This window comes from Giraffa tippelskirchi, chromosome 3 (genome assembly GCF_054371585.1).
Source record: "Giraffa tippelskirchi isolate mGirTip1 chromosome 3, T2T-mGirTip1v1.2.pri, whole genome shotgun sequence".
Classification (NCBI taxonomy): domain Eukaryota; kingdom Metazoa; phylum Chordata; class Mammalia; order Artiodactyla; family Giraffidae; genus Giraffa; species Giraffa tippelskirchi.
Window position 1 is genome coordinate 43,178,324 of NC_137277.1, and position 27,963 is coordinate 43,206,286.

A 27,963-nucleotide genomic window follows, 5' to 3' on the forward strand; every position below is an offset into this window, starting at 1 on the left:
AAATTTTACTTCTCTGGAAAAATACAATTCCTGAATTGGCGACTGAACAACAGAGCTGCAGAAATTTAGAAGCAACACATACCACTTTAAGGTTTCTGCTTTGCTCTAGCAGAAATCCTCTAAAGTCTCAATCCCCAACATAATGTCTCCCAGATGTCTCAACTAGTTGCCATGCCAACTAAAGCAGCTTAAATTAAATGAGGGCCTGAAAAGGCACCTGCACCACTCCAGGTCTGTTGCACATTAAATAAAGCTCTCTTGACAGGGACTCTGAGGTGCCATTAACTTGAACAGCAGCTATCTGATTATTGTTTCTGAGTAATTTAATGAGGGTCTCCAAATAAGAAGAAAAACAGGGTGCTCTTTCCCTCTCTCTGTCCTTCTAAATGGGACAGCCTCTCCAACAGCTGGTGCACCCACTGGGTCACTGACTTTGCTGTGGCCTTTAAAGTTAGCATTGGGTAAAGGTAAACCACAGGACCAAAGTTAGAACTTTCAGGAGAATATCAGCAGATTAACCATTCTCCCTTATTAAAACTCATCATTAAAAATATGGTTGTAAAAAACACACTGTGCATGGTATGCCAACCTCACAGTGATTTGAACAGCCCTGCTATAAAATAAATTGCTGCTGATTGCAGCAATTAGTTAAGTAGCTCCATGAAATATGGATTTCAAAATGTACTGATTTGCTTTAGAAAAACAAATGATGCAAATTAACAATTAGAAGTGCAAGGCGGGGGATGGTATCAGCTCTTGATACCTGAAGGTGCCCAAGAGGCACAAGTGTTTCTGTGTTGTTTTAAAGAGTTAATTTTGTGTAGGTTTTTTTTTTTTTTGGTAATACTGACATTTCAGAAACTTCTTTATATATAACAGGGTAGAAAACAGTCCCTTCACAGCTTTCTCAAATATTACTAGTCAATGGAGAACATCAGTTAACAGGAACACAAACTTAGTCACAGAGAGGTTATGGGATTTACCCAAGGTCACATTTCAAGTTTGCAAAAAGCCTATCTTATGCTTCCCGACTCCCAGTCCAGCGCGTGCTCTATCCCACAAAGCTGCTTCCTGCTTGCCTACTATCCCCATTTCTTAACCAAATGTCACAGCATGCACACTACTTTGCAATATAGAAAAGCTGAATTACTTTTAATTAAGTGCTATGAGAAGAAAAGGAGAAAGGAAGCTAACTTCCTGTTGAAGCTATTTATGAGCCACTTTATCACCTCATTTAATTCCTGTGTATAATACCTAATTTGTAACTATTTCTATTAAGATATGAGCACATCGAGGCTGGGAGAGGTTAAGCTGCTGACACAGAGCTTGGATTCACACCTAGATTGTAATGATCCCTAAGTCAGACCTTTCTGTGAAATTCTGCCTCACTCTGTTTACTGTCAAGAGAGAAAATGAAATTCCTAAGATGGGCCTACTTTGCATGTCGAAAAAACCAGGTTCCAAATAAAAATCAAATTCAGGACTGGGTTACAGGATGGAGCTTTTAGAATCCCTCCCTCATTATGTGTCTTCAGATGAGAAGTCACTCTCCTAGTTCTCCAACAAATATCTGGAACAGCAGCATGTGCCAGACATGGGGTCCGTTCTAGGCATTGAAAATGTGATGGAGTGTAACAGCGTCACTGCCATGACTGAGTTCATATCCCACCAAGGCAGGTGGACAATCAAACAAGCAATTACAACAGATTCCACTCAAAGATCACAACAATGTCATGGACGTTGATCTCGTAAAGCCCCTTAGGCGCTGCGCTGGGACTGAATAAGGCAGATCTGCCATCATAGGGCCAATAAGAGTCAGAGAAGCAAAGCAGCACAACCAAGACACATTCTTCTAAAAAGGTAAACCTCTAAATTATTAGAAATGCTAAATGCCAATAACTACAGAGATTTACACCTTCAGTGAAACACATGAGAAACCACCAAGGTTTCTTCAGCTCATACTCAACTTCTAATTAGATGCACATTCTAATTGGCAATTTGCCTATATCTATAAAAACACATACATACATGCATTGTGCTCAGTTGCTCAGTTGTGTCCAACTCTTTGCGACCCCATGGACTATAGCCCCCCAGGCTCCTCTGTCCATGGGATTTTTCAGGGAAGAATACTGGAGTGGGTTGCCATTTCCTACCCCAGGGGATCTTCCCAACCCAGGGATGGAACCTGCGTCTCTTGAAACTCCTGCATTGGCAGGCGGATTCTTTGCCACTGAGCCACCAGGGAAGTCATGCATTAGGTTTCCTAAAATGGTTCACCTTAAGAATTAAAAAAAAAAAAACACGAGAAATAACAAAAATAAAAGTAATGAACATTTATTGAGTTCCCTCTATATGCGAGGCACTTTGGAAGCACTTGCTATGAATTATCTCTTTGATTACTCACAGCACAAGTTTAGGTTATTCTAGAGAACTAACTGTTCTCTTTTTGAGTTTTAGTCTTTCCTTTTGGAAGGAACTAAATCCAAAGATGTCTGAAGTAACTGTCCAAACCCACATTTCTCTAGTACCTGAACTGTAGTCTTAGTTCTGTCACTAATAGGCCAGAACCTCAAACAAAAAACAATCCCACTGTTTGCTGAAAAGCATCCTTGAGCCTACTATGTGCCACTCTTAATACAGATCACCTCATTTAATCCTCATAACATCCTCATACCACTCCCGTGCAACAGATCTACATTGGGGGTGAACGAATGTCAGGTTGACAAGCTAAATAATGATACTCCTTTTGCCAGCAACTGAAAAATAATACAAAGATTAAAAAAAATGATGGAGGCAAGTTTTTCTACCTCATACTCTCTCAGCCGCTGTCTCTTTTTATTTCCCGTGTTACTTCATTCAAATTTTATTCCTTTCATAGTTCTTTCTCCTTTAAAAAAATTTGTATTTTGGCCATGCCATGTGGCATGTGGGATCTTAGTTCCCCAAGTGGGGATTGAACCCTCAACCCCCGCATTGGAAGAGCAGGGTTCTTAACCACTGGACTGCCAAGGAACTCCTTATTTCACCTTTCTTAAGTTACAAAACTAAAATTGACAATTCAATTAACACTTTCCTGTACCAACGAACCATACACTTACTTGAATAGCTTCCTATTCTCTATTTTTTTAAATGCATAAGGAAAACACAAAAAAATTAGCATACGCATGTTAATATGTATATATATGTAAAGAAGCCCCAGCTAACTGTGTGTGGTGGTAGCCCTTGAGAAGAAAATGGGGAAAAAAAACAAGTCTGAACTATAGATTGCTGGAAATATAGGACAGGTTTTAGTGGGAGATTAAATTAAAAATATAAGTTTATATATTATATTACATTAGGTATCAGTTCAGTTCAGTCGCTCAGTCGTGTCCGACTCTTTGCGACCCCATGAATCGCAGCACGCCAGGCCTCCCTGTCCATCACCAACTCCCGGAGTTTACCCAAACCCATGTCCACCAAGTCAGTGATGCCATCCAACCATCTCAGTCTCTGTCGTCCCCTCCTCCTCCTGCCTCCAATCCTTCCCAGCATTAAGGGTCTTTTCCAATGAGTCAGCTCTTCGCATGAGGTGGCCAAGGTATTGGAGTTTCAGCTTCAACATCAATCCTTCCAGTGAACACTCAGGACTGATCTCCCCCAGGATGGACTGGTTGGATCTCCTTGCAGTCCAAGGGACTCTCAAGAGTCTTCTCCAACACCACAGTTCAAAAGCATCAATTCTTTGGCGCTCAGCTTTCTTCACCATCCAACTCTCACATCCATACATGACCACTGGAAAAACCATAGCCTTGACTAGACGGACTTTTGTTGGCAAAGTAATGTCTCTGCTTTTAAATATGCTATCTAGGTTGGTCATAACCTTCCTTCCAAGGAGTAAGCGTCTTTTAATTTCATGGCTGCAATCACCATCAGCAGTGATTTTGGAGCCCAAAAAAATAAAGTCTGACACTGTTTCCCCATCTATTTCCGATGAAGTGATGGGACCAGATGCCTTCTGAACGTTGAGCTTTAAGCCAACTTTTCCACTCTCCTCCTTCACTTTCATCAAGAGGCTCTTTAGTTCTTCTTCACTTTCTGCCATAAGGATGGTGTCATCTGCATATCTGAGGTTGCTGATATTTCTCCCGGCAATCTTGATTCCAGCTTGTGTTTCTTCCAGCCCAGCATTTCTCATGATGTACTCTGCATATAAGTTAAATAAGTAGGGTGACAATATACAGCCTTGACGTATTCCTTTTCCTATTTGGAACCAGTCTGTTGTTCCATGTCCAGTTCTAACTGTTGCTTCCTGACCTGCATACAGGTTTCTCAAGAGACAGGTCAGATGGTCTGGTATTCCCATCTATGGTAAGAAGTAATTACTACTAAATGAAATCTGCCACAGACAGGGTATTAATTTTGCTTCTGTTTACAATCTTCTTTTTCTTGCACAAAGTTTTTTCTTTTTTTTATTAATTTTTTTTTATTTCTTTCCTTTTGTTATAAAAAAATCTGGATTTCTAAATTATGGAAGCATGTCATTATTAATGAATTATAAAATTCAGCCTTAATGACATGATGTTCTTTAGAATAATGCCCATCAGTGTTAGCAGCTGAGTTGTTAGTACATAGGGCCCAAATATCAATATAACATGCAGGACACCCTGCTGGACACCCACAAAGGATTGCTGAGGAATAAAATGTGTTCATGAGGATAGAGTTTGAAGCAGAAAAAGCAAAAATAAAAAATCTTCTGAGAATCAAAGAAATGAGGTGGGAATATATTAGAGATACCAGAAAGGCGGAGAAAAGGGAGGCATGTTTAGGACTAAAAACAGTTTTGTACAATATTCTTTGATGCCAAAAAGGATTATGGGCAGGAAAACTAGGGAACTAATGCAGATAGAGTCTGGTAGTCAACTGCCCCTCAATGGTAGGCCTCCCCGACCTCCTGCTCCAATTAAAACAAATCTGTACTATGATCAATATTTGTTTAACCCACCTTTATGATGCTGCATCTATTTTAGAAAGTAATTTAAGAATGCATGATAATCAGTCTCACGCCAGAAAGCCCGACTACTCCAACTGTCAAAGGTAATTCCACAGAAAAAGCTGCATAATCACCACAGAAACAAACGCTGACATTAAATTCTGACCTTCAATTAGGAGAAAGATGATTGAGTCCGTCTCTGTTTTTAGGAAGTCATGATTACTCAGGCAGTCTCAGAGGCTGCAGGACTGGTGCCAACAGCATCATTGTTTAACCATTGTCATTAGCATCAATAAATACTGACTGGGTACCAAGGGGTGTAGAGAGCATGCTAACTCAATGACAAAACAGAGAAAAAAGATGAATGAATGCAAAGCAACATTCAAGAGATTAGAAAAAGCGTAAGACTGACAAGTAAAAGGTAGAGAAAGTAAGAAGGAAGCAAAAAGATTTTAATGTACATAGCCACAGAAACTTGATTAAAAAAATTGCCATTTAGTTTTCTATGTGTCAGACCTCCAGCTTAAAGTTAATTTGTCTCATCTATTCATAATTATCCTAAGTCCTATTAACATTCCCATTATACAAATAAGCAAAGAGGTTTAGAGAGGTGAAGAAACTAGCCAGAAGTCATAGCTTGTACACAGGACAGCTGGTGCTAAACCCCAGCTTTTGTTCTTAACCTGTGCTTTGTCTTTCAATAGATGAAACATCAAAAAAGGTGAACAAAATAATTCTACTTGAGAAGAGGGCAGATTTTTAGAATGAGGAGTTAAAACAGATTTAGGTAGTGGGAGGCAGTGTGGTGTAGGCTTTGGAATTAAAGACCAGGTTAGAATCTCAACTTGGTCACTTACTGGCTTGGTAACATCAGACAAGTTAAATAACCTCTCTTGAGTTTGTTTTCGCATTTCTAAAAGAAACACAACGGCATCTACTACACTGCTGGGTTATTGCTGGGTCCAGATGCTGTATGTAAATCACATATAAATGCCTGACACATAACTGCTGCTACCATCATCACTGTTATGGGAAGAACATATAACTGTATTCTTATCTCCTCCTAAAATTTCCCTCTCCCTACCCAAGGGAAAGCCAAAAGAATCTAAGTTAAAACACACACACACACACAAAACAGGCAACCAATTAAAAAAGTTCCTTTAAGGTACTGATCTTAAGAAGATCAGAATCTTAAAAGGATATCACTGCTGAAAAGGAAAATCATATTCACTTCTTATTAACAGGTCTCATGCAGTTTTCTTGGCATACTGCATACTACTATTGAGAGAGGGTTGGTTCTGGAAGGACTGGAAACTCAAGGGAGCAATTAAAAATGTTAATCGCTGTGAGACTTCCACCCATGGGACTCCTGGTTTTGGTAAAGAACTTCTAGTCATCTGAAGAGTTTCTCAGACTTGACCTCAGGGTGGTAAAAAATTAACTATTAGATCAGTATCCCCTAACTGGTTAGTATACCACATATCCAGAACACCACACACGAAACAAAACTCTGCTGGGCTCATGCATATCGTATTTTCTTTGGAAAAACACCACTTCAAACTAGTCCTATTATCTACCATTTGGGTTCTCTTGCCACCTCTGAGTGATGTATCAATAAGAGGAAAACTGTCAATTAAACATGTAATTATTAAACCCACACCAACAATTCAGTGCTCTTAACTTTTAATAATGACATTATATATTATACACAGAGCAAACCAATGTATTAATAAGTAGTACATTAATTGTACTCTGGTTAAAATACAGATTTGTGCTAGTGTGCTACAAGTTTATTAAGTTCTCTAAGTATTGCTCTCAAATAAATTGAGTTGGTAGCAGGAGACTCAGCTGGTCTATGAAGTGGCTAAAAGCCCCACTGCTTCCCTATATTCTCCAATTAAGGCAGGTCTGATAAATTTAGTGACTTCTGAAACCTCTGGGTCTCTATGTAACACATGTCTCCCTGGTGTCTACCAACCTTAAAAAACAAAAATAAAGTCAGAGCAGTGAAACAGGTCAAAAAGATCAAATAAATAGCCCTATGAGCATCCCCAAACCCTCACACCTGAATTAAATATGTCAAGAGGCTAATAATCAGAAGGTTAACCAGAAGATTAAGCAGTTCAAGAGAATGATAATGGGGTTATGAGGCTTTTCAGGGGCTCAAATGAGGTATGGCTTTGTTGTTATTCATTATTACCCTCTAATAGTTGGGAAGCCTGGCAGCATTTCATTCCCCACCAGCTGGGAAGTTTTAGAGGTATATATATTTTGTAACAGAGGTGAAAAGACTAGATTCTAGCTTTAGATTTGTTTTTTTTTTTTTTTGGTGTCACCTGAAACACAGGTGTTTCAAAGAGCTGGTGTGAATAAGTTGTTCCTACTATAGCAACTCTCTTCAAAGCAGACGGAAAAAAATTCCAACTGTGAGTTGGAACTTGAAACAGTTCTTTTAAAACAACCTCAGGATTTGCACATATACTACTGCTGCTAAGTCATTTGAGTTGTGTCTGACTCTTTGTGACCCTAGAGACTGTAGCCCGCCAGGCTCCTCTGTCCATGGAATTTCCCAGGCAAGAATACTGGAGTGGGTTGCCATTTCCTCCTCCAGGGGATCTTCCCCACCCAGGAATTGAACCCACGGCTCCTGCATTGCGAGTGGATTCTTTACCACTGAGCCATGGGGGAAGCCCGAAAATACATAAGGCCAAAGAAATCTTTATGTAGCCATGAAGGGGCTACTACTAGGAGATGTGACTATTACTTTAGGGCATAACAAGGGAGTAGTCTTTGAGCAGAGTCTTAGCCACTGGACCACCAGGGAAGTTCCAAGGTGAGTGGTTGTGGGATGATAGGTTGAAGGAGGAAATTATGTCTTTCTAATTAATAATAAGAGTTTGGTTAAGGTAATGGAAAAAGTAGTAAGAAAGCTATAATGGGGATGCAGTCTTAATGGAAGGCTTGGAGGTGCTTGTGAAATGTATACAGAACATGTTTTCTGGTTAAGAGGAGACCAGGTAAGAGAATATGAGGTACTGAGGATGACAACCCATTCCTCATTAACAGTTCACATCTTATTTAAAAAACAAAAAAAACTCTCTATAAATGGGCTAGGTAGTTACTGATCAGCCATTATGAAAGTCCATTTGTGATGGGGACTTGCTAATACCATCTGTTCATAGCTGGCTTGGAGCACTTTGCATCACAAAGTCCACAGGAGTTTCTATTGTCTTCTGGCTTCACCAAGTTCTACTTCATCTATAAGGCCTTTCCTTATTACTTTTTTGCGCTTGTTAAGTGCCAAGTACTGTTCTAACTATCTATCTCAATTTATTCCTCAAAATAACTCTATGGGGTGGTTGTTGCTCATTTGCTCAGTCATGTCCAACTCTTTGCAACCCCATGGGCTGCAGCACACCAGGCTTCCCAGTCCTTCTGCATCTCCCAGAGCTTGCTCAAACTCATGTCAATTGAGTGAAGTGATGCCATCCAACCATCTCATCCTCTGTCATCCCCTTCTCCTGCCTTCAATCTTTCCCAGCATCAGGGTCTTTTCCAATGAGTTGGCTCTTCACATCAGGTGGCCAAAGTATTGGAGCTTCAGCTTCAGCATCAGTCCTTCTAATGAATATTCAGTATTGATTTCCTTTAGGATTGACTGGTTTGATCTCGCAGTCTAAGGGACTCTGAAGAGTCTTCTTCAATACCACAGCTCAAAAGCATCAATTCTTAGGCACTCAGCCTTCTTTATGGCACTACTAAATATTTTCATTTTATTAACCAGGAAATTGAGGCACAGAGAAGTCAAGCAACTTGTTCAAGAAAACACAAGTAAAAGGCAAAGCTGGGATTCAAACCTAGGTTGTCCGGTTCCATGCTCTTTGCCACTATGACAGATTTTCTATTACCCCAAGCTAGCAAGAATGCTGACAAGGTTGGCCCTGGACTGATCAAAAGATTTTGAAATAAACAGAAGATAGAGAGTTTGTTCCCATTTCATGACATGACAGTCACTGAACTCAAGACTGCTCTTGTCAGGCAGCAGAACTAACGGATGATGAGAGCATGGTAAGCAGAAGGAGCAGAGAATGGGACTGATTTTAGAGTGCTGTTATTTGGGCTCTAACCAAGAATAGATATTGGAAGAGTCACCAAGGCTTTGAAGGAGAAGAAAGGGAGATACTTGCTTGTCCATTTCCTAATATAATAATCCTGCAATGATGGTCAAATTTCCATATTCCCATGTTTAAGCCTGCCAATCAGTCTATGACTTAGATTGTTCCCACCTCTCAGACAAAAGAGAATAAAGGTGATTCATTACCCAGCTCCTAGACTCAGTAAGAACCAGGGGAGTTTATAAACTATTACAAATAAATGATTGCTATAGATAAAGGTTATGCAAATGTCATAAGAAAGCACTGCTATATAAGCACTTTAATAATAGAGTTACTCATTCTGGACAGCTCAAGGTGTGCATACGTGTGAAAATCTGTGATGTGGTCTTATGTTAAAAACTACCCTATCAGGTTCAAAAACTCTCACCATCTAAAGTTCAGAACTATAGAGGGTTGACCTGCCTGCTTAACTGAAGTCTGAGAACACATTTAATGTTCTATGTGCAATGAGCAACTGAGGTTGTGTGAGAAACTATTAATGATGTGTTAAAAGCTTTCCGAAAGCAAAGTAAGGGTATTTAGGTGGTTTTGCTGAGTTGGGAGAAGAAAATGGAGAACACAAATTATTTCCTCCAGAATGAATACAGACAGAAAGCTGTGAAAACACAATTTTAACCCTGACTTCAGATATTAAAAAGTGGGCAATTCTTTCTTCCACTTCATACTGGACAAAGACCAACACTAAACCATATTATAAAAAAGAACTCTTGCAATATTAAATATCAAATAGGAGACATGTTGGCCAACAATTTAACAACCATTTAAAAAAGAAAGTCTTCCATCTTCATGCAATATAAGTTAGAACAAATATGAAGATCAGGTGACTTTTCCAAAAGGACACAGTGAATTTTTGGTTTAATGAACTGTAGTATGTAGATACCCAAATTTGGTTCCTGAAGCCACAGATTCTATGAAAAGTCCAAGAATGACAGTTAACACATGCTTAAACTCATGTTAAGCACTAATTCTGAAATCCTGCCATTCCTGTTGGAAGGAAAATCTTACAACCATAAATATGCAAGACTTAATAGGTATCATTTTCCTCACATTTTTTTCTTTCAAAATCAGGTCCACAGAGGGAAATTTCAATTGAGATCTCAGATATGTTAACAGCCTCGGAAATAAAAATGAGGGGTATTAAATAGCATTAAATAGGAAAAATCTGGTTTCTGGATATTGTTGATTCCAAACAATGCTTTCCATGTGAAAGAAAAACAGCAATGCATCACAGAGAAAATTGCTTTCTCCTAACAAATGGTCAGCTCTAAATCTCATCATCTTTTTTGCAACAAAAAGCATGGGCGCCTTTGCAACTAGAAAAAAATTGGTGTGTGCTTCAATTAGAATCACTGACCTTTTCTGAAGCATGCCTGTGCTTCTCTATAGAAATCAATGGAATAAAAGGTCATGGTGTTAAAATGCTTGAATATAACAATCTCTTTCCCACGCTAAGGCAAATTCCTCTTCTTTTTAAGGTAACTAATTTGTTGTATAGAATGTCAAAAATCAAAAAAATTAAAACCACCTTTAATTTGCAATTTTAAATTGACTAAAAAAAAGAGTCAATTCTACCATGTGAAAAAGAAAAAAGAAAAAAAAGAAACAAAAACCGAAAACTGGAAAGCTGTCATTCTACATCCTGTCATGGCCCACAAGATTCTGTTCGCTGAGTCCTTGTCACTAAAGCTATAACCACATATGCAATGGCAGAAAAAGCATCCTAGAATATATGATATTATTTCAAACCTCAGTCTTTTCTTTCAAAGTGCCCTATAGAAGGCAAAGGCAAGTTTCTGTATCTGTCAAATGTTGGTAGCAGAGTCTGGGATTACTAATCTTTTGTCATCACAGCCCTCCAAAGCAAATAAATGCAGAGATACACAAAGCCAGACATTAAAAGCCAAGGAAAAGAAACAGAATTAAATGACCGAAATAGTCACTACTTTTTCTGGACATAATAGATATATTTGAGAGACGAGTCTCTCCCCAAGATGAGAAACATTTTACTTCTCCAATTTTTCTTAATTAATGTAAGAGAAGGGGCAAATTCTTCAATTCCCACTTAACTCCTTCGGAGGATGAAGATGCACACAGCAGTCATATAAACTGCCTCAGGCTTCTTACTGTCAATGGGTCCTCAAATTAGACCTATCCACCCTTTCTTAAGGCTTTCCTGGTGGCTCAGACAGTAAAGAATCCACCTGCAATGCGGGAGACCTGGCTTCAATCCCTGGGTTGAGAAGATCCTCTGGAGGAGGGCATGGCAAGCCACTCCAGTATTCTTGCCTGGAGAATCCCCATGGATAGAGAAGCCTGGTGGGCTGCAGTCCATGGGTCGCAAAGAGTCGGACACGACTGAGCAACTAAGCACACACACCCTTTTGTAATGGGTCTGAAAAACTGAAAAACTTACTTCTATGTCCAGACAATCTGGTTTCAAATGTCCTTCACCCAATCCTTCACCCAACAGACTTTGAGAGCAACTTACTCCAGTCTGATCTATTGTAAAGCTGCAAGAATGATGTCATTAAAACCTGAGAGTAGATTGCTATCAACAGTATAAACAACCACAAACAGCATTGTGAAGGGAGGACAAGCCTCTCAATATGCCAAGCTGCAGATGCCTCCTTAGTATACCTGTCCAGTGCCACCCGTCACAGTGAAATTCATTTTTGGTTGAAGATTTTAAAAGGCAAAGTTATGAAAAGGAATAGGGCAGAGAGGATTCAAAATATACAGAGAACAAAAATCGAGGAGAATCTGAGAGAGGTATATCAGAAGTCTGTTTCTGAGTATTTTCTATGGCAACTGGGAAGAGACTAAAGTTAAAACAATGGTCCATTTAAAGGGATCTGCCTCCTCTGTCAAGATAAAAGATTTGCTATGTATCAAATTATATTTTAATGAAGTTTGGGAAAAAAGATATGAGTACCTTATCCACTTGTTCACAGTACCTACTTTCTAACATTTATGGAACAAATACTCTATCATGCAATTAGATGTATCACCTTTAGCACTGTTCCATACTGCTATTTAATTAGAATAGCTATACAAAAAGGGTTATATGGACCCACAAATAGAAACTAGAAACTGCCTAAAATGTTGTGAAAAAATATGGAAAATATATCTATCTTGAAGTGAAGTGAAAGCTGCTCAGTCATGTCTGACTCTTGGTGATCCCATGGACTATACAGTCCATGGAATTCTCTAGGCCAGAATACTGGAGTGGGTAGCTGTTTCCTTCTCCAGAGGATCTTCCCAACCCAGGGACTGAACCCAGGTCTCCCGCATTGCAGGCAGATTTTTTACCAGCTGAGCTATCAGGAAAGCCCCATATCTATCCTACTAATACACAATTGATCTCATATGAATTGATATAGGAAAACGTTTTATTCTATGAAAATTTTAAGTTCCAGGTAAGTCCTCCAAACTCTTCTTTTGTGGGAGAGGGAAGGAGGGCAGGGCAGTTTTCATCCGTAAGAAAATGTGGTTAATATCTCTATTGTAAACTTGATTACTCTGGTATTATAATTATTTCACAATCATCAATCATCTCTTTTGAACCATGAACTCCTTAAGGGTAACAGCAATGGCCATTATACTTGATACTACCTGCTGGTACCTCTTTCCTGAGGGTAAAGTTCTAAAGTTAAAGCATAAAATGAACACCAAGTATCACAAAAAAAAGTCACCTGGGAAGATACCATGTTGGAGACCAACATATCAAGCTCTCATTAAATTCAACAGTATTGTATTCTCCGGCATTGGAACAGAGTGCTGTTTTCTTTGATTGAACCTAGTATGAAACAGACGGCTTGTGTTAAGGGGTCATGCCACATAAAAGTACCTCTCTTAACACCAATATCACACTCAGTTTGGTGAAATGCTCTCACTGTGGGAAGCCTATGGGAGCTGAAACTGAGGGTACAGTACATCTTGAGTTCTGTCTCATACTCATTCTGGAAAAGAAGGTAAATGAATGAAATTGGGCACAAACCAAATTCTCTTTTAACCATGTTAAATTCAAAAAACTGTGTTGCATATGTTTCAGTTTAAATGCAGGACTGTGACTCCACCATAAGTTTAAAAACTCACTGTTCAGAGAATGAATGATGCAGAGATTTTGGGTGATTAGCTCAAGGCAGAGTCAAAGGAAAATATCTTTAAACTTCTCACACCTGACTTTGAATTCTGCTTTTTCCACTGCTGATGCATCAGCATGAAAACAACATTGGAATTTTAGACCTAAAAATATATTCTCATTTTCTAAAGTTTAATAGCAAATGAATTAGGTGTTGACATTTTTAAGATTTAGTTAATTTGGCCATCAAAAATGGAGAAGGAAATGGCAACCCACTCCAGTATTCTTGCCTGGAGAATCCCAGGGACGGGGGAGCCTGGTGGGTTGCCGTCTTTGGGGTTGCACAGAGTCGGACATGACTGACATGACTTAGCAGCAGCAGCAGCAGCAGCCATCAAAAAACATTTATAATGGATTTACATGAAGAACATCAACATGATTTGGGTAACGTCTCCATTTAAAGAGCTGGTAAGTGGAGGGGTAAGCTGTCTTTTCTCCTACCTTTTCTAGACTATGATTGGTCCCACTGTTATGCTCAAAAACCTCTTAATTCAATGGTAGTAAGCACATTCACAATGTTATGCAACTATCACCACTATCTGATTGTAGAACTTTCTCAACACCCAAACAGAAACTCTTTGTTAAGTTTATAGAATACACTTCTGATTCCCTCATTCCTCACCACAAAAATCCTTCATTGGATTCTAAAATGCCTACTGAATAAAGATTAATTTCCTTAGTTCAACATTCAAGGCCCTCCATGACTTGGCTCCAACTAGCTTAATTTCTCACTATTAACACATTCTAAACTCTAGTCATTCCCTAGAAGATGCTAATACTTACTCCATCCATTTGGAATATCCATCCTCCTCAATGTTACCAATCCAAATCCTTCTCATCCTTCAATACTCAACTGAAATGTCTTTTCCTACATGAACTCTTATGGTTTTTTCTGTGTGAGGTAATCTCTTCTTTTAAATCTTCTGACACAGTCTACCATACATAATAGTTATTTATTTAGTTCTTATCTCACCCCACTGACTTGAGGGAGAATATTTTTCTTGAGGGAAAACATTAAGAGGTAGCACTGGGTTAAGAGCATTCTTGACCCACTAGACCAGTCAACATGGATTCAAACCCCAGCGCTATCATTTTTAAGTGACCTTGATCAAGTTGTCTACCTCTCTGAGCTATAGTTTCTTCATCTTTGAATTGGAGATAAGAGTGAAGTATTGAGAATAATTCCTGACACACTAAATTTTAAAAAACAATTCATCAATTCATCTCTATAACCTCCACAGGGATTAGTATTAATACAATGTTAAACATACAACAGAGCTAAGTGTTTGGCCACATGAATAAATAAAGCTGAGGAGATACTGACTAAGGTGGTTAAAGTTAAGAATTTTGCTGTTCTTGGATTGTTCTTACCAACTTTTCCTGAGTGCTAAGGAGCCAGAACTGGTGATGGTGGGTAAATCAAAATTTTGTTTAAAAACATCAAATGCTTTTCAAGTAATCAGCTTGGAAACTAAAATGGGAAAGAGTGAAAATCAGATCCTCAATGCTCTCAGGATATGTAGATTTTTTCCTATCACTGTACTTTCCAATCTATATTATTTATATGATTGTATCATCTACTAGATAACAAACCTGTTAAGTCAGACACTATCTTATTCAACAAATATCTATTTAGCACCTACTATATGTTAGGTGCTGTTCTAAGTGCTGGGAACACAACAGTGAGCAAAACAGAAAAAAACTCCTGGTTCTAGGAACATAGTTGATGCTTATGTTTATGGAATAAATGAACAGTAAATTCTAACAATATGGAAATCCTCAAAATTCTTAAGATGTAGATATCCGGTCCTCACTGGTACTTTTGCTGCAGAAAGAGTGCACTTATATCTGCATTTACACATTTTATTTTGCTTGTTCTTAGCTTTTCACTGGCTCCTAAGGTTCCCTGAGGGTTATAGAGCTGTTTCATAGCACTAGGGAATTACATATTGTGTATATAAAATACAGTCTACTAATACTATCAATTAAACTACTGCATCTGGGAGTAGTTTGTTCGATAGTATTACATTACTGCCTACCAAAGACTTTAACTGGCTGAAATGGATATGTAGGTTCCCTCGCTGCCTTTTTGACAAGAAATCCCTGTTTAAACATTGCCTGAACAAGCCAAACCTATTATTCAAATAGGGACACTTCTGAAAGTAAAAGGAGAAACGTATTAATACCAGGACATGAGATGAAATCCAGGAGTCCTGGCAAACTGAAGCACACTGTCATCCTGTTAGACTTTTCATTTCTACTGGTTTCAGGCTGTAATTGTTTCTAGCACAGGAGACTTATACCATGCATACTCTTCTCCATAAAATGTTAAGACTGTGTTTCAAGTTAAAAATATAATTTTTCTTAATTATTAAAGAATATATTTTTCGGTGGATATATTAGATTTTAAAACTATGAAAACACAAAAGCTAAAAGATACAGAGGTCAGGGTAGAACGTCTTGCTCTTTTCATACCTGATTCATCTGCTGAACTCTGTAGGAAGATTTGTAAACAGTTATAATCTAGATACTGTCTATTTTAAAGTTGCATAAGGAGTTATTGAAAGATGCATAGTCTTTCAAAACCCAAGCTAAATTTTTGGTGGGCCATGAAATTAAAAGACGCTTACTCCTTGGAAGGAAGGTTATGACCAACCGAGATAGTATATTTAAAAGCAGAGACATTACTTTGCCAACAAAAGTCCATCTAGTCAAGGCTATAGTTTTTCCAGTGGTCATGTATGGATGTGAGAGTTGGACGGTGAAGAAAGCTGAGTGCCCCAGAATTGATGCTTTTGAACTGTGGTGTTGGAGAAGACTCTTGAGAGTCCCTTGGACTGCAAGGAGATCCAATCAATCCACCCTAAAGGAGATCAATCCTGGGTGTTCATTGGAAGGACTGATGTTGGAGCTGAAACTCCAATACTTTGGCCACCTCATGCGAAGAGTTGACTCATTGGAAAAGACCCTAATGCTGAGTAGGATTGGGGGCAGGAGGAGAAGGGGACGACATTGGATGGGATGGTTGGATGGCATCACCGACTCGATGGACATGGGTTTGGGTAGACTCCAGGAGTTGGTGATGGACAGAGAGGCCTGGCGTGCTGCAATTCATGGGGTCGCAAAGAGTCGGACACGACTGAGCGACTGAACTGAACTGAACTGATACAGTCATTTTATTACAATTTTAGTGAAAAACGGATGATTAACTGCATGATATACACATTTGACACTTATTGTACACTTGATTACATCAAAATGTTTACAGAGCTCAGATTTCCTGAAATGATATTAACTACTTGATTAGTTTTAAAAAGATCTTCTGGTTTAAAATATTGCCTGCTGAAACTTACATATGCACTATAACATCCCAATTTTCTAATCTTAGAAAAAAGTGTAATGATATGGTACTTTATGTTTAAGATTACTAAAGATTGTTTCTTTCCCTTTATATATATTTTTTTGACTCCATAAATGGGCTCTTTTATTTGACAAAGTATCAGACATCCATTAGATGCCTAGCAATATATGTATTTAGAACTTACCTAAAACAACAGAGCCTCTTAACAGACCTCCAAAATAGTTTCTTCAAAGCACAATTCCAAGATCACATATTTAAAATTCAAAATATTATCTACCCTAAAAGCCTTCAACTTAAAAAAAAAAAGCACTGTCTAAAACCACGTTTAATGTATATGCCATGATTCTGAGATACTACAGAGGGAGCTGCTGGCACAGATGGATAATGTATTACATTGAAATCAAATAGGAACTTGAGATCCTATTAATCATTCAATACTTTTGCATTTTAGGCAGAAGTTTTCTTATTTTTCAGAGGGAAACTGAGGGAAATCTTTTTTTTTGCTTTGGCTATAACAAATTTATTTGTATTAAAAAGCACTGGACACATAAAATGTTCTATTTAGGATATTAGAAAAGTCAGGCAGAGCACATATGTAACTAAGGCATTTCTTAAGTTTCCATTTAGCAGCTAAATGTTTCCATTTAGCTGTTCTAAAACACAGAATTTCAGTATTTTGTACCCCAAGCTTCACCATGTCTTCTTTATTAAAAAAAAAGTCTTTATAATCCTGTGGCACCTATGGTTTAACTCTTTTTATGTTAACAGGATTTGTTTTTTTCCAAATGGCACAACCACTGAAAAACACCTTTTTTTTTTTCTGTGTATCATTCTACATATAGCAAAAAACTATACAACAGAAAAAAAGAATACTGAGGTTTAGGTTTGAAGGTTTTCCCATCTGTAGCCAGCTAATAAAGCTTTGTGTGAAAGCACAGGTGTCAATCTTTTAACCTAAAGGTAAATAAAGTAAAACATTTAAGTAAATGGTGTATTAGAGGGTTCCACAAATATTACATGACAAAGGCTTTTAATACAAACATTCATGAACAATTTTAGGGAAAGGAATTTCATAGAAACATTCTGCTAGCTAATGAAATGGCTGAAATCAGCTACCAACAGCTATTACATCACCTATGCCACTCATGGTTTTAAACCGTAATGGTGCTAAATTTTCTCTGCTCTGCAAGTATTTGAAATAATAATGAATCTAGGATCTCCCAGACTCAAATTATGAACAACAATAATAATAAGCACTGAGAATTCCTACCTTATAATAGTATACATTTTAAAGGAATAACAAACCCAAGTACAAAAAATTAATGCCTGATGTAAAGAATTCATGCTTGAACTATAAGACAAAACAGACAAGGATATAATGAATTAGCTACATGTTCAGTGAAGAAAATCTACAGATACTTGACATTTATTAAAAATACTCATATTTACCAATTATCTTATGTGAAAACATTCTTTCCCCACAAATGGCCTAAGTGCAATAAAGGGTTAATAGCAGCTCTGGGTTGCCCCAAACTTACACATTCCATAAGTCTTTAGGAGTGGCCCCTGAGACATAACCTTTGAACTCTTGCAATATCCTGCCTCCTAAGAATGTCTTAGCATACCTGATGCTTTGGCCACACCAGATGGCTTATGCTAACAATGTGATTTATGGTGAACACCTGTTTTCGTTCACCTGGGGCCCTGGGCCAGCTGTATTAGTTCAACCTCTGGGTGAGAAGGGAGGCAGGCTAGAGACTGAGTAGCTAAGGTCAGTCCTGAAGGCTCCCTGACCTCCAACAAAAACCCTGGACACCAAGGCTGAGGTGAGCTTCTCTGGTAGAGAACATTTTACTCCTGTTGGCACACACTTTTGCTGGAAAAATTAAGCACTATCTGTGCAGTTTCACTAAGAGCACAACTGGAACTTTGTGTCTGGTTTCTCTTGGACTCTGCCTTATATAGCTTTCTCCTTTGCTGATTTTAACCTGTATCCTTTTGCAGTAATCAACTGTAACCATGAGTAGAACAACCTTCCTGGGTCCTTGAGTCCTTTCACCAAATCATCAAACCTGAGAGTAATCTTGGGGACCCCTGACACACCTGTAAATCCAATAAAATTCTGATTTAATAAAGAAAATTTCTTCATTTCCAAAGAGGCAGAAATGATATTACACACTCACAGGAATGCCTTCTAATATGTGGATTCCCTTCCCACCAACAGAAAGGATAAATAAAGGTGGTGGTTCCTGACCAAACATAGAAAGTTACTTGTGCTGAATGAAACAAGTACTGCCCCCCTCCTACCAGCTTCCTTCTTTTCTTCAATCAGGAGCCACGTTATCACCAGAAGGTCTAGGAAATGGAATCATTAATGCTTTTACCTCAGTTGCTGCTACTGACCTATAGCTGAGAAGAAAAAAACTTTCTCAATCCGTCCATCCTTAGGTTAATTTTATATACTTAAAAAAAGATTTATTTCTTGCAGCATGTGGGACTGAACTGGTGTCCCTTGCACGGCAAGGTGGTTTCTTAACCAATGGACCACCAGAGAAACCCCTAACTGTTTATACACGTTTGAAGAAAAGGTGTGTCAGAACCATTTTGCCTGGCCCAAGATCTCATTTTTGAACACTAAGAGGTATACAAAGACACTCTTATCAGCCAAGAGCTGGTCAAAGGTCAGTCATTTCTTGAGAATGTGTAGGGGGAAATGAGAACATTTCCCAAGTTCACTGAGTTAACCCTTTACTGCACAGAGGGATGAGTTCCATGAAGGACTGGTAGGTTAAAGTATCACCAAGAATTACAGTATTCAAGAGCTCTCTGTAATTTTCACCTTACCCAAGTGGTTAAAAAAAAAAAAAGAGCAGTATTATTTTCTTGACCCATTGGCAGTTGTTGTATAGTGACAAAGGACTTTACCAAATTCTGTTACAACACAGCTGCCTCAATGGTTTCATCAGCAAAAAAGGAATAGCAATAACCTATCTCACAAGGCTGTGGGGATTAAGTGAAATATCTATTCAGAAGTCTTGTTTTGTGGTATCACCACTCAGGATATATTGATAACGTTGAGCTTTTTCAGATACGTGGGATTTCAAAATTACCTGGTTCTAGGTACTCAACCACTTCTGCAAGGATGAGATTTAATATACTTCAAGGCATGAACCCCAGAAGGTGCTAGAGGAACAAGTTAATTAAAAAATTGTTCCCTTCTTTCACATTCCCTGGTTAGGATACATTTCTTCAAAATAGTCAATGTGTGGAGGTTGGAGTATGTCAAGGGCAGAGAGTACCTGGGAAAAGGGGAAAAAAAAAAAAGCAAAATTTAGAGGAAAAAAACCCCAAAATATGACATAAATGCAAAAAAGTACTATTAACTCATTAATGATTTCAGGCTTCATTATAATTGCCCACTGAGATGAACTAAATTTATCAATCAAGAAACACTGGAACATTAAGATAGGCTTTGTAAAATTACTATCAAAGACAATTTTAGCTACACCAATACGAGAAAGGCAATTGGGATATACTACATGCTACCAGAACACCTGCACAGCAGAGTGCTGGACAGAAATGCCCTATTTCTAACAATCGGTATCGCTCTAAGAGCCTGAGAGCTCTACCATTCATCCTTTACTCCTCTGTTCAAACATGTTTACTATGTGTATGTTACCCAGTAGGCACTTTGGGAGGCTCTTCGGTAAAACTGATGAATAAAAAGAACCACCCCACTCTCTCGACTAGGGGAGAGGAAGGCGTTAAATAGTTAACAAAAACGGAGCTATGACATTTATTATAAAGGGAAAAAGTACAGAGCAGTGGAAGAAAAAGCTTCCCTGAAGGAACACTAAGAGTTGCAGGGTGAATAGGAGGTGGTCAGGCAGTGTAAGAGCACTGAGGCAATAAAGAACCTGGAGGATCCTAGAAACAGAAATGCCAGTGCTTATGGAACACAGAGGGTGAGGAGGAAAACAGACCGGGATAAAACAGAAGAGAAAGGCAGGAGTATATCACACAAAATCTCTTTAAATTACAGTAAGTGTTTTGGATTTTATTCCAAGTACAGAAAAAGAAGTCACTAGGGTGGAAAAAAAAGACTTTAAGGTATCTGAAATTCAAGTCCTTTATAAAAGCTGCATACTACCAATGTGACTTCTGCCATAGAAATATAACAAATAGGCCTTCTTCCCCTACCAACTGTCTACTGACTCCTTTAAGCCCCATCTATGATGTCACACCTAAGAATTCAAACCTATCTTGCTAATAAGAAACATCAGGCTCAAAGGATACAGAAGAAGGTATTTAACAGGAAATAAACTGCGTAATACAAATTCATATTTCCTGATCTTTAGCTTAGTTTTTCAAGAAAAAATTTATTATGGAGAACTTCAAACATATAAAAGCAGGTAGAATAATATAAAAGAATACTCATATAATCAAGACTTGGCCTTAGTAGTTATCTACATGTGACCTTTCTCCATTCATCTATACCATCTATAGCCCCCACTCTCCCTGTATAATTTTGAAGAAATTTTCAGCTGTACATCAGTAAATATCTCTAAAAGCTAAAAACTTTTAAAAAGCACAATGAACAAATCTGAAAATTTAATGTTTTTCAACACCATCAAATATCCAGTGCTCAAATTTCTAAGTTTCTTATTTTTTTGGGGGGAAAAAAAGTGTTAATTTAAATTAGGAGCTAAAGAGGATTTACATATTATGGTTGATGCATATCTAGCAAGTTTTACCTATAAATTTCTCCTCCATTTCTTTCTCTTTTCCCCTTGCAATTTATGTATGGAAGAAATCTTGTTCATTTTATTTTAGTATTTTTATTTATTTGGCTGTATTGGGTCTTAGTTGTGGCACACAGGATCTTCGATCTTTAGCATGTGAACTCCAAGCAGCGGCATGTGGGATCTTGTTCCCTGACCAGGAATTGAGCCAGGACTTCTGCACTGGGAGCACAGAATCTTAGCCACTGGACCACCAGCGAAGTCCCTTGTTCATTTTAAAGGTTATTATTGTTATTATTTTTAGCCAATAATTTGTTACTTTATAAAGTTTTTAATTAAATGAAACCTCCTTTACTGAAAACGCCTTCACTCATTTAGGGCTTCCCTCATAGCTCAGTTGGTAAAGAATCCAGCTGCAATGCAAGAGACCCTGGTTCGATTCCTGGGTTGGGAAGATCTGCTGGAGAAGGGATAGGCACCCACTCCAGTATTCTTGGGCTTCCCTTGTGGCTCAGCTGGTAAAGAATCCACCTGCAATGCAGGAGACCTGGGTTCCATCCCTGGGTTGGGAAGATCCTCTGGAGAAGGGAAAGGTTACCCACTCCAGTATTCTGGCCTGGAGAATTTCATGGACTATACAGTCCATGGGGTTGCAAAGAGTTGGACACAACTGAGCGACTTTTACTTTCACTCACTTTAATACCAGTTAAGTATAAAGGTTTTAAAATAGTTTAGATGTTTATAAAGAGTATCCTTAGTTTATAAAGAATATCTATATTTCCTTTCTGAATTAAAATGTTTATACTTGGAAATCTTGGTATAAATGGAAAATAACAGATTTTCCAGTTTCTTCAAAGAATAATTTTTACCATATGAAAGATAAATTACTTCATTTCTATATTTTTAAACACCTATAATTAGCTGGTATCACAAATTCACATAAATTCATTTCTCATTATGTGATAGAACAATTTTTAACATGAATATTTGATGCTTTGAGGAAGGCAGTTAGAAATTAGTGTTTTACTTGACATCTTTTGGACTCTAAGCTCTGTATCTGAACAACATACATCCTGTCTTGGAGGGAAACAGAATGCAGTGAGTGACAGCGTCCATTAGACAAAGCTATTTTACACTTCAAATCTATCTGCTATAATTAGAGGTTATCTAAAGGAAAGTGACAACCATACATTTTAAACCTTGATAGAGAAGAATGAGGCGTTCTTACTCCAAATTTGATGAGGCTTTCTGTAGAACAGCCATATAAAATAGGGTTAGACATTTGCACCAAAGCATTTAGCTGTTGATTCTTGGCTTTGAAGGTATAATATTTTAAACTGTCTGGAATTGTTTAAATGCCCATTGTTTTATATTCCTGTTCTTTCTACCTCAAAGTGTTTATCAGATGACAGCATTCAGTGTTTCCAGGTGGAAAAAACAGTGCTTAAGAGATAATTCAGGAATTTCAGAAGTGATGTAAATGATTTTAGTGGGAAGGAACATTAGCAGAGTTTCAAACCCCAGACTTCATGCCTGACTCACTATTTAAATAGTCCAAGTCCTTCTATAACCCCTCTATTATTTATGGGAATAAAGTATGTGAGATTAGCCTTATGATGCAAATAGGAGGTCACTTGTAAAGACTTTGACTTGTAAAGAGTCAAAGTATCCCAAAATACCACGGACTCAAGACTGAGGATCTCAAACACACAAAAAGCAAGCTGATTTGTCTAATTAAAAAATGAACTAAAGCTCTGTCCTGAAATAATGGTCATTACCAGTGTCTCAGCACATTTCTCAAATCTTTTAAGAGTTGGACAAAAGCTCATTGTGGTAGCTGCTTTTCAGAATTTTAACCTCTGTGACGTTAGAAGATTCACTAAAATTGGTTACTTTAGTAAATGGCTTAGTGGTTGTTTTTTTTTTCCCCCTAGTCAACCCTTTATCAATAAAACAATTGCTGTAAATAATCTCAATCCTAAATGTAAAGACTAAAAATTTAACTGTTTGTAGGATTCATTTAAATCCCAAATTTAAGCAAAGGAGCTCCCACCACCTCTCCATTCTCTCACCTACCCCCACCACCAATAGATTTTAAGTTGTTTAAGGTAGAGAATGTTATTTTTTTGAGCTGTAACATACAGTAAAATATACAGATTATAGTGTATAATCTGAATAACTTTTATACACATAAAGTATATAACATGATAAATTTTTATTCCATGGTTAAAAGCTAGATCAAGAAATTAAGGCTTTCAACATTCCAGAAGGCCCCCTTGCTCCTTTCTAGTCAAAACCCATAGCTGCTCAGAGGTTACCACTATTCTCATTTCCATCACCATGGATTCCTTTTGCCTGTCCTTGAACTTTACGTAAATTGAATCATAAAATATCAAGTCTTTTGTATATGGTTTCTCTCATTTACTGTTATGCCTGTGAGAGTCACCCATGTGTGAATCTTCATCCTTTTTATTGATGTGTAGGATACGATCATATCAATGGAATATAACACAAAGTATTTATCCAGAGTACTGCTGGCAAACTTGGGAGTTGCTTCTAAATGTTATTATGAATAAAGCTGCTATGAACATTTTTGTACATGTCCTTTGGCAGATATATGCAATTATTTGCCTTGGGTATACCAAAGAGAACTGCTGGGTCACTGGGCAGGTGTATATTTAGCCTTAGCAGAAACTGTGGCGGAGAACATCCAATTCTGACTCTGTGTTGACTGTTTCTTTGACTTGCTTTTTGTTGCTGTTCTTATTATAATCATACGTAACGACCTGTCTCAGAGGACCCTGGCCTTCTGCCTGACTGTTAAACTAAGTGCCTTTGTTCAGCTCAGAGAGATAATCTGACTCTGCCCACTGTGAGTGGCTGCAAGAGATTAACACATCCTTTCTACAGGCAGGCCATTCCAGTAGATGTTTTACAAGACTGATGGTCTTTTTTACTTTACTCCCTCACTGCCTCTCCCTCTCTGTTCTTCCTTTTGACTTTAGCTCCTCATCACTTTTCTCTCTGGTTCTATAAAAGACCTGGCATCTAGATCCCAACAAGATGGTTACTTTGAGACATTAGTCTGCCATCTTTTCAGTCAGTCGGCTTAAAGTCGTATTCCTTGCCTCAGCACCTTGTCTCCAATTCATTGATCTGTAGTGCAAGGTGCAGAGCAAGCTTGGACTCGGTAACAAATTACCAGTTTTCCTAAATGGTTTTAAAAATCTACATTCTTACCAGAAACAAAGAGCTTCAGTTGATTCACATCCTCGTCCACATTGGGTATTGTCAGTCTTTCACTTCAGCCATTCTGGTGGGTATACAGTAGTATCTCACTAACCTTAATTTACATTTCCCCAATGACTAACAACTTTGAGCAATTTGTCATAGGCTTATTAGCCATTTGGTTATCCTATTTTTGGTGAAATTCTTAGGTCTTTTACTGATGGGCAAAAATTTTTGATTTGGAGGAGCTCTTTATAAGATATATAATGTTTGGATACAGAATTTACAGTCTGAAAAAACATCAAGTAAAATATTTATTTCTAATGGTTTCCCTCAAATGCTAAACATTTATTTAAAAAATTGTTCTATCACATAATAGATTCTGGAAACAAGTTTTTTGCTGGATGATGTCTGAGGTCTGTCTTTTCTTTCTCTTAAACTTCTGTGCTGCACATACTTAGTTGCTTCAGTTGTCCGACTCTTTGCGATCCTATGACTGTAGCCCGCCAGGCTCCTCTGTCCATGGAATTCTGTCCAAGAATACCGGAGTGAGTTGCCATGCCCTCCTCCAGAGAATCTTCCCAACCTAGGGATCGAACCTAGGTCTCCTGCACTGCAGGCAGATTTTTTACCGTCTGAGCCATCAGGGAAGTCCCTTAAACATCTGATGAGCATCAATTTTTAATGTTAATGGCATCCTAGTAAACATTTTTCAAAAAAATGGTCAATGCTTTACTTGTCTAGTTAAGAAATCTTTGCTTATCTCAAAGTCGTGAAGACATTTTTCTATGTTTCATTCCAGAAGCTTTGTTATTTTACCTTTCACATTTAAGTCTCTGATCCATTTTGAATTAATTTATGTATATGTCATGAAGTAGACCTCTTTCATTGTTCTTGGTGTTGTTGTTCAGTTGCTAAATCGTGTCTGACTCTTTTGCGACCCTATGGACTATAGCCCATCAGGCTTCTTTGTCCATGGGATTTCCCAGGCCAGAATACTGGAGTGGGTTGCCATTTCCTTCTCCAGGGGATCTTCCCCACCCAGGGATCAAACCCTTGTCTCCTACATTGGCAGATGGATTCTTTACCACTGACCCACCAGGGAAACCCAGATTTTTTCAAATGGGTATCTAATTGTTTTTGGTTTATTGAAACGGCCATCCACTCCCCTCTGGATTGCAGTGGCACCTATCTTATAAATCAGGTGAACACATATGTGTGTGTCAGTTTATAGACTCTATTCCATTTATCTGTCTATCCTTGTACTGCCCTGATTGTTATAGCTTCATATGTTTCAATACCTGGATGTCTGAATCTCCAAATTTGTTTAACTTCTTCAAGATTGTCTTGACTAGTTTAGGTCTTTTCCATTTCCATAAACTTTAGAATGTTTGTCAATTTCCAAACACACATACACATAGAACCCTGCTGGGATTCTCATTGGAATTACCTCAAATATACAGCTCAACTTGGATAAAGCATGCATATTAACCCCAGTGAATATTTCAGTCCATGAACACAAGCTACTGTATTATTATAAATGCATCAAGAATAGCACAGAATTTAGGCACAGAGCAAACAAAACCAAATCCACTGGTAAGTAACCTATTCTAAGTATCCTTTGCCCTTACATACTCCTTAGCAGCAGAACCATTAGCATTTATAATGTCTGTAGCCAAACAGCTTGTCTGCATTCAGAGAAGGGTCCTATTGGTATGATTCCTTTTCCTACTTATGAACCTAGAGAGGCCTTGTTTGAGTTCAGTCAGACTATACAAAGGAAAACAAATGATTCTTCTTTGCTTTCTCTACCTCCTCTTTGGCCTCCTCTACTCCAGAACTAAAAGATTGGGAAGAAATAACTCCAAGAAAGATCACTGAGGATATCATTCTAGACTTCAAGATTTCACATTTTTTTCCTGTCACTTTCACTCACTCACTCACTCTTCAATAGACTGTCTACCTACTGTGTGCTTAGTGCTATTGCCTAAGGACAAGAAAAACCCAGGAACTGTATAACAAGGGCTTGTGGCAGGAATCAGTGGGTCCTAAGGAGGCTCTGGATAGGCTTTAGAGGACTAGTGAATGTTTAAAATGAAATAAAAATTGTGTGCATATATATTTTTCCAAAAGAGGGTACCCAGCATTCACCAGGTTCTCAAAGACTGAAAAAACCCTCAATCACCCCTTTTCCATGCTGTTAAAATGACAACCGTGTCTGTGAAGTAAAGAATATACAGTCACAACTCAAATTCTGACTAGATACTACTGAGATGCTACTAAACTACTAAACAACATTGATCTTTAGAAAGTTAAACCCATTTCTGGCACCCTAAATTACTACATCACAGTGAACTTATCCTATAAAATGAATAAACTTTAAGGGAAAAACAATATGTGTGTGTGTATCTCAATCAGTCAGATCACCTGAGATCAATGAATATGATACAATGACTTTGAAGGTTCTGTTCAAAAGAAAATCCAAAGTCTTCTAGGACTCTGCAGCTATTCTCTGACACACACAAAGTCATCCAAATTAAAACCCAACCTTCCTGCAATAGCCAAGTGAATCTTTCTAAATGCCATTTTCATCATGACATTCCTTTCTTCTTCTAGTCAATCAAATCTTAATCTCAAAAGGCTCATCTTAAGGTTTACCTTCTCCCTGTTAAAATCATCTTTGAGAGTCTAAGTCCAGGACAATTACTCTCTTTTTCTTCATCTTTCACCTGAGAAGCTTTAAAAAAAGTACTGCTACCTGTAATCTCAACTCCAGAGATTACAATTTAGTAGGGCTGGGATGAAACCCATGAATTTGCATTTTTTAAGACTCACCTGGTGATTCAAATATACTTTGAGGTTTGGTTGCCCAGCTTTTCACTCTGCACAGAGCAGTGTCCTGTATTAATGTTTAACCATGCAGGTAGTCCTCCCACAACACTGTTATCACAGTATTTATCACATTACTAAACTCCCCGAGGGTAGAAACCCCTAGAAGCTATGGAGTTTAGGGATATAGGATTCGAACAATAAATGTTTACTGAAGTAATGAATATGGGCTCTGAAGCAAGACAGATTTAAATTCCAATCTTGTGCCACCTTGACCTTGGGCAAGTTACTTAACTCTAAGCTTTGGTTTCCTTCTCTGTAGAGTAGGGATAACCAGCCCTATCTGACAAGATTTTTACATATTAATATACATAAAGCGTCTACATACTTCCTGACACTCAATAACAAATGCTCAAGCATCTAGTCTGCTTCCTTTAAAAAAGTACTATATTTTAAACTTTTTTTGGGTATTCTCTACATGACCTAGCACTACACTCTGCACACAGGACACAAAATAA

The 27,963-nt window shown here is 38.0% G+C and overlaps 1 protein-coding gene and 2 long non-coding RNA genes across 9 annotated transcripts in view; 1 reads left to right on the plus strand and 2 right to left on the minus strand.

Moving 5' to 3' along the window:
- Positions 1 to 27,963, minus strand: part of NLK (nemo like kinase) — a 132,052-nt gene that overhangs the window by 32,578 nt on the left and 71,511 nt on the right. For all 7 annotated transcript variants that reach the window (XR_014079622.1, XR_014079623.1, XR_014079620.1 and 4 more), the window contains one exon: positions 19,890 to 19,945. Coding sequence is in view for 3 of the 7 variants with exons in the window: in XM_081580409.1 (XP_081436535.1) it covers positions 19,890 to 19,945 (56 nt within the window). In the remaining 4 variants the exon portion in view is untranslated. The remainder of the gene's footprint in view (positions 1 to 19,889; positions 19,946 to 27,963) is intronic.
- On the plus strand, positions 815 to 27,891 carry LOC145542167 (uncharacterized). The gene is made up of 2 exons (XR_014079634.1): positions 815 to 2,053; positions 25,087 to 27,891. It is a non-coding gene; the product is annotated as an uncharacterized LOC145542167 (long non-coding RNA).
- LOC145542164 (uncharacterized) lies at positions 7,279 to 14,075 on the minus strand. The gene is made up of 2 exons (XR_014079631.1): positions 12,454 to 14,075; positions 7,279 to 11,345 (listed from the first exon to the last, which is right to left on the minus strand). It is a non-coding gene; the product is annotated as an uncharacterized LOC145542164 (long non-coding RNA).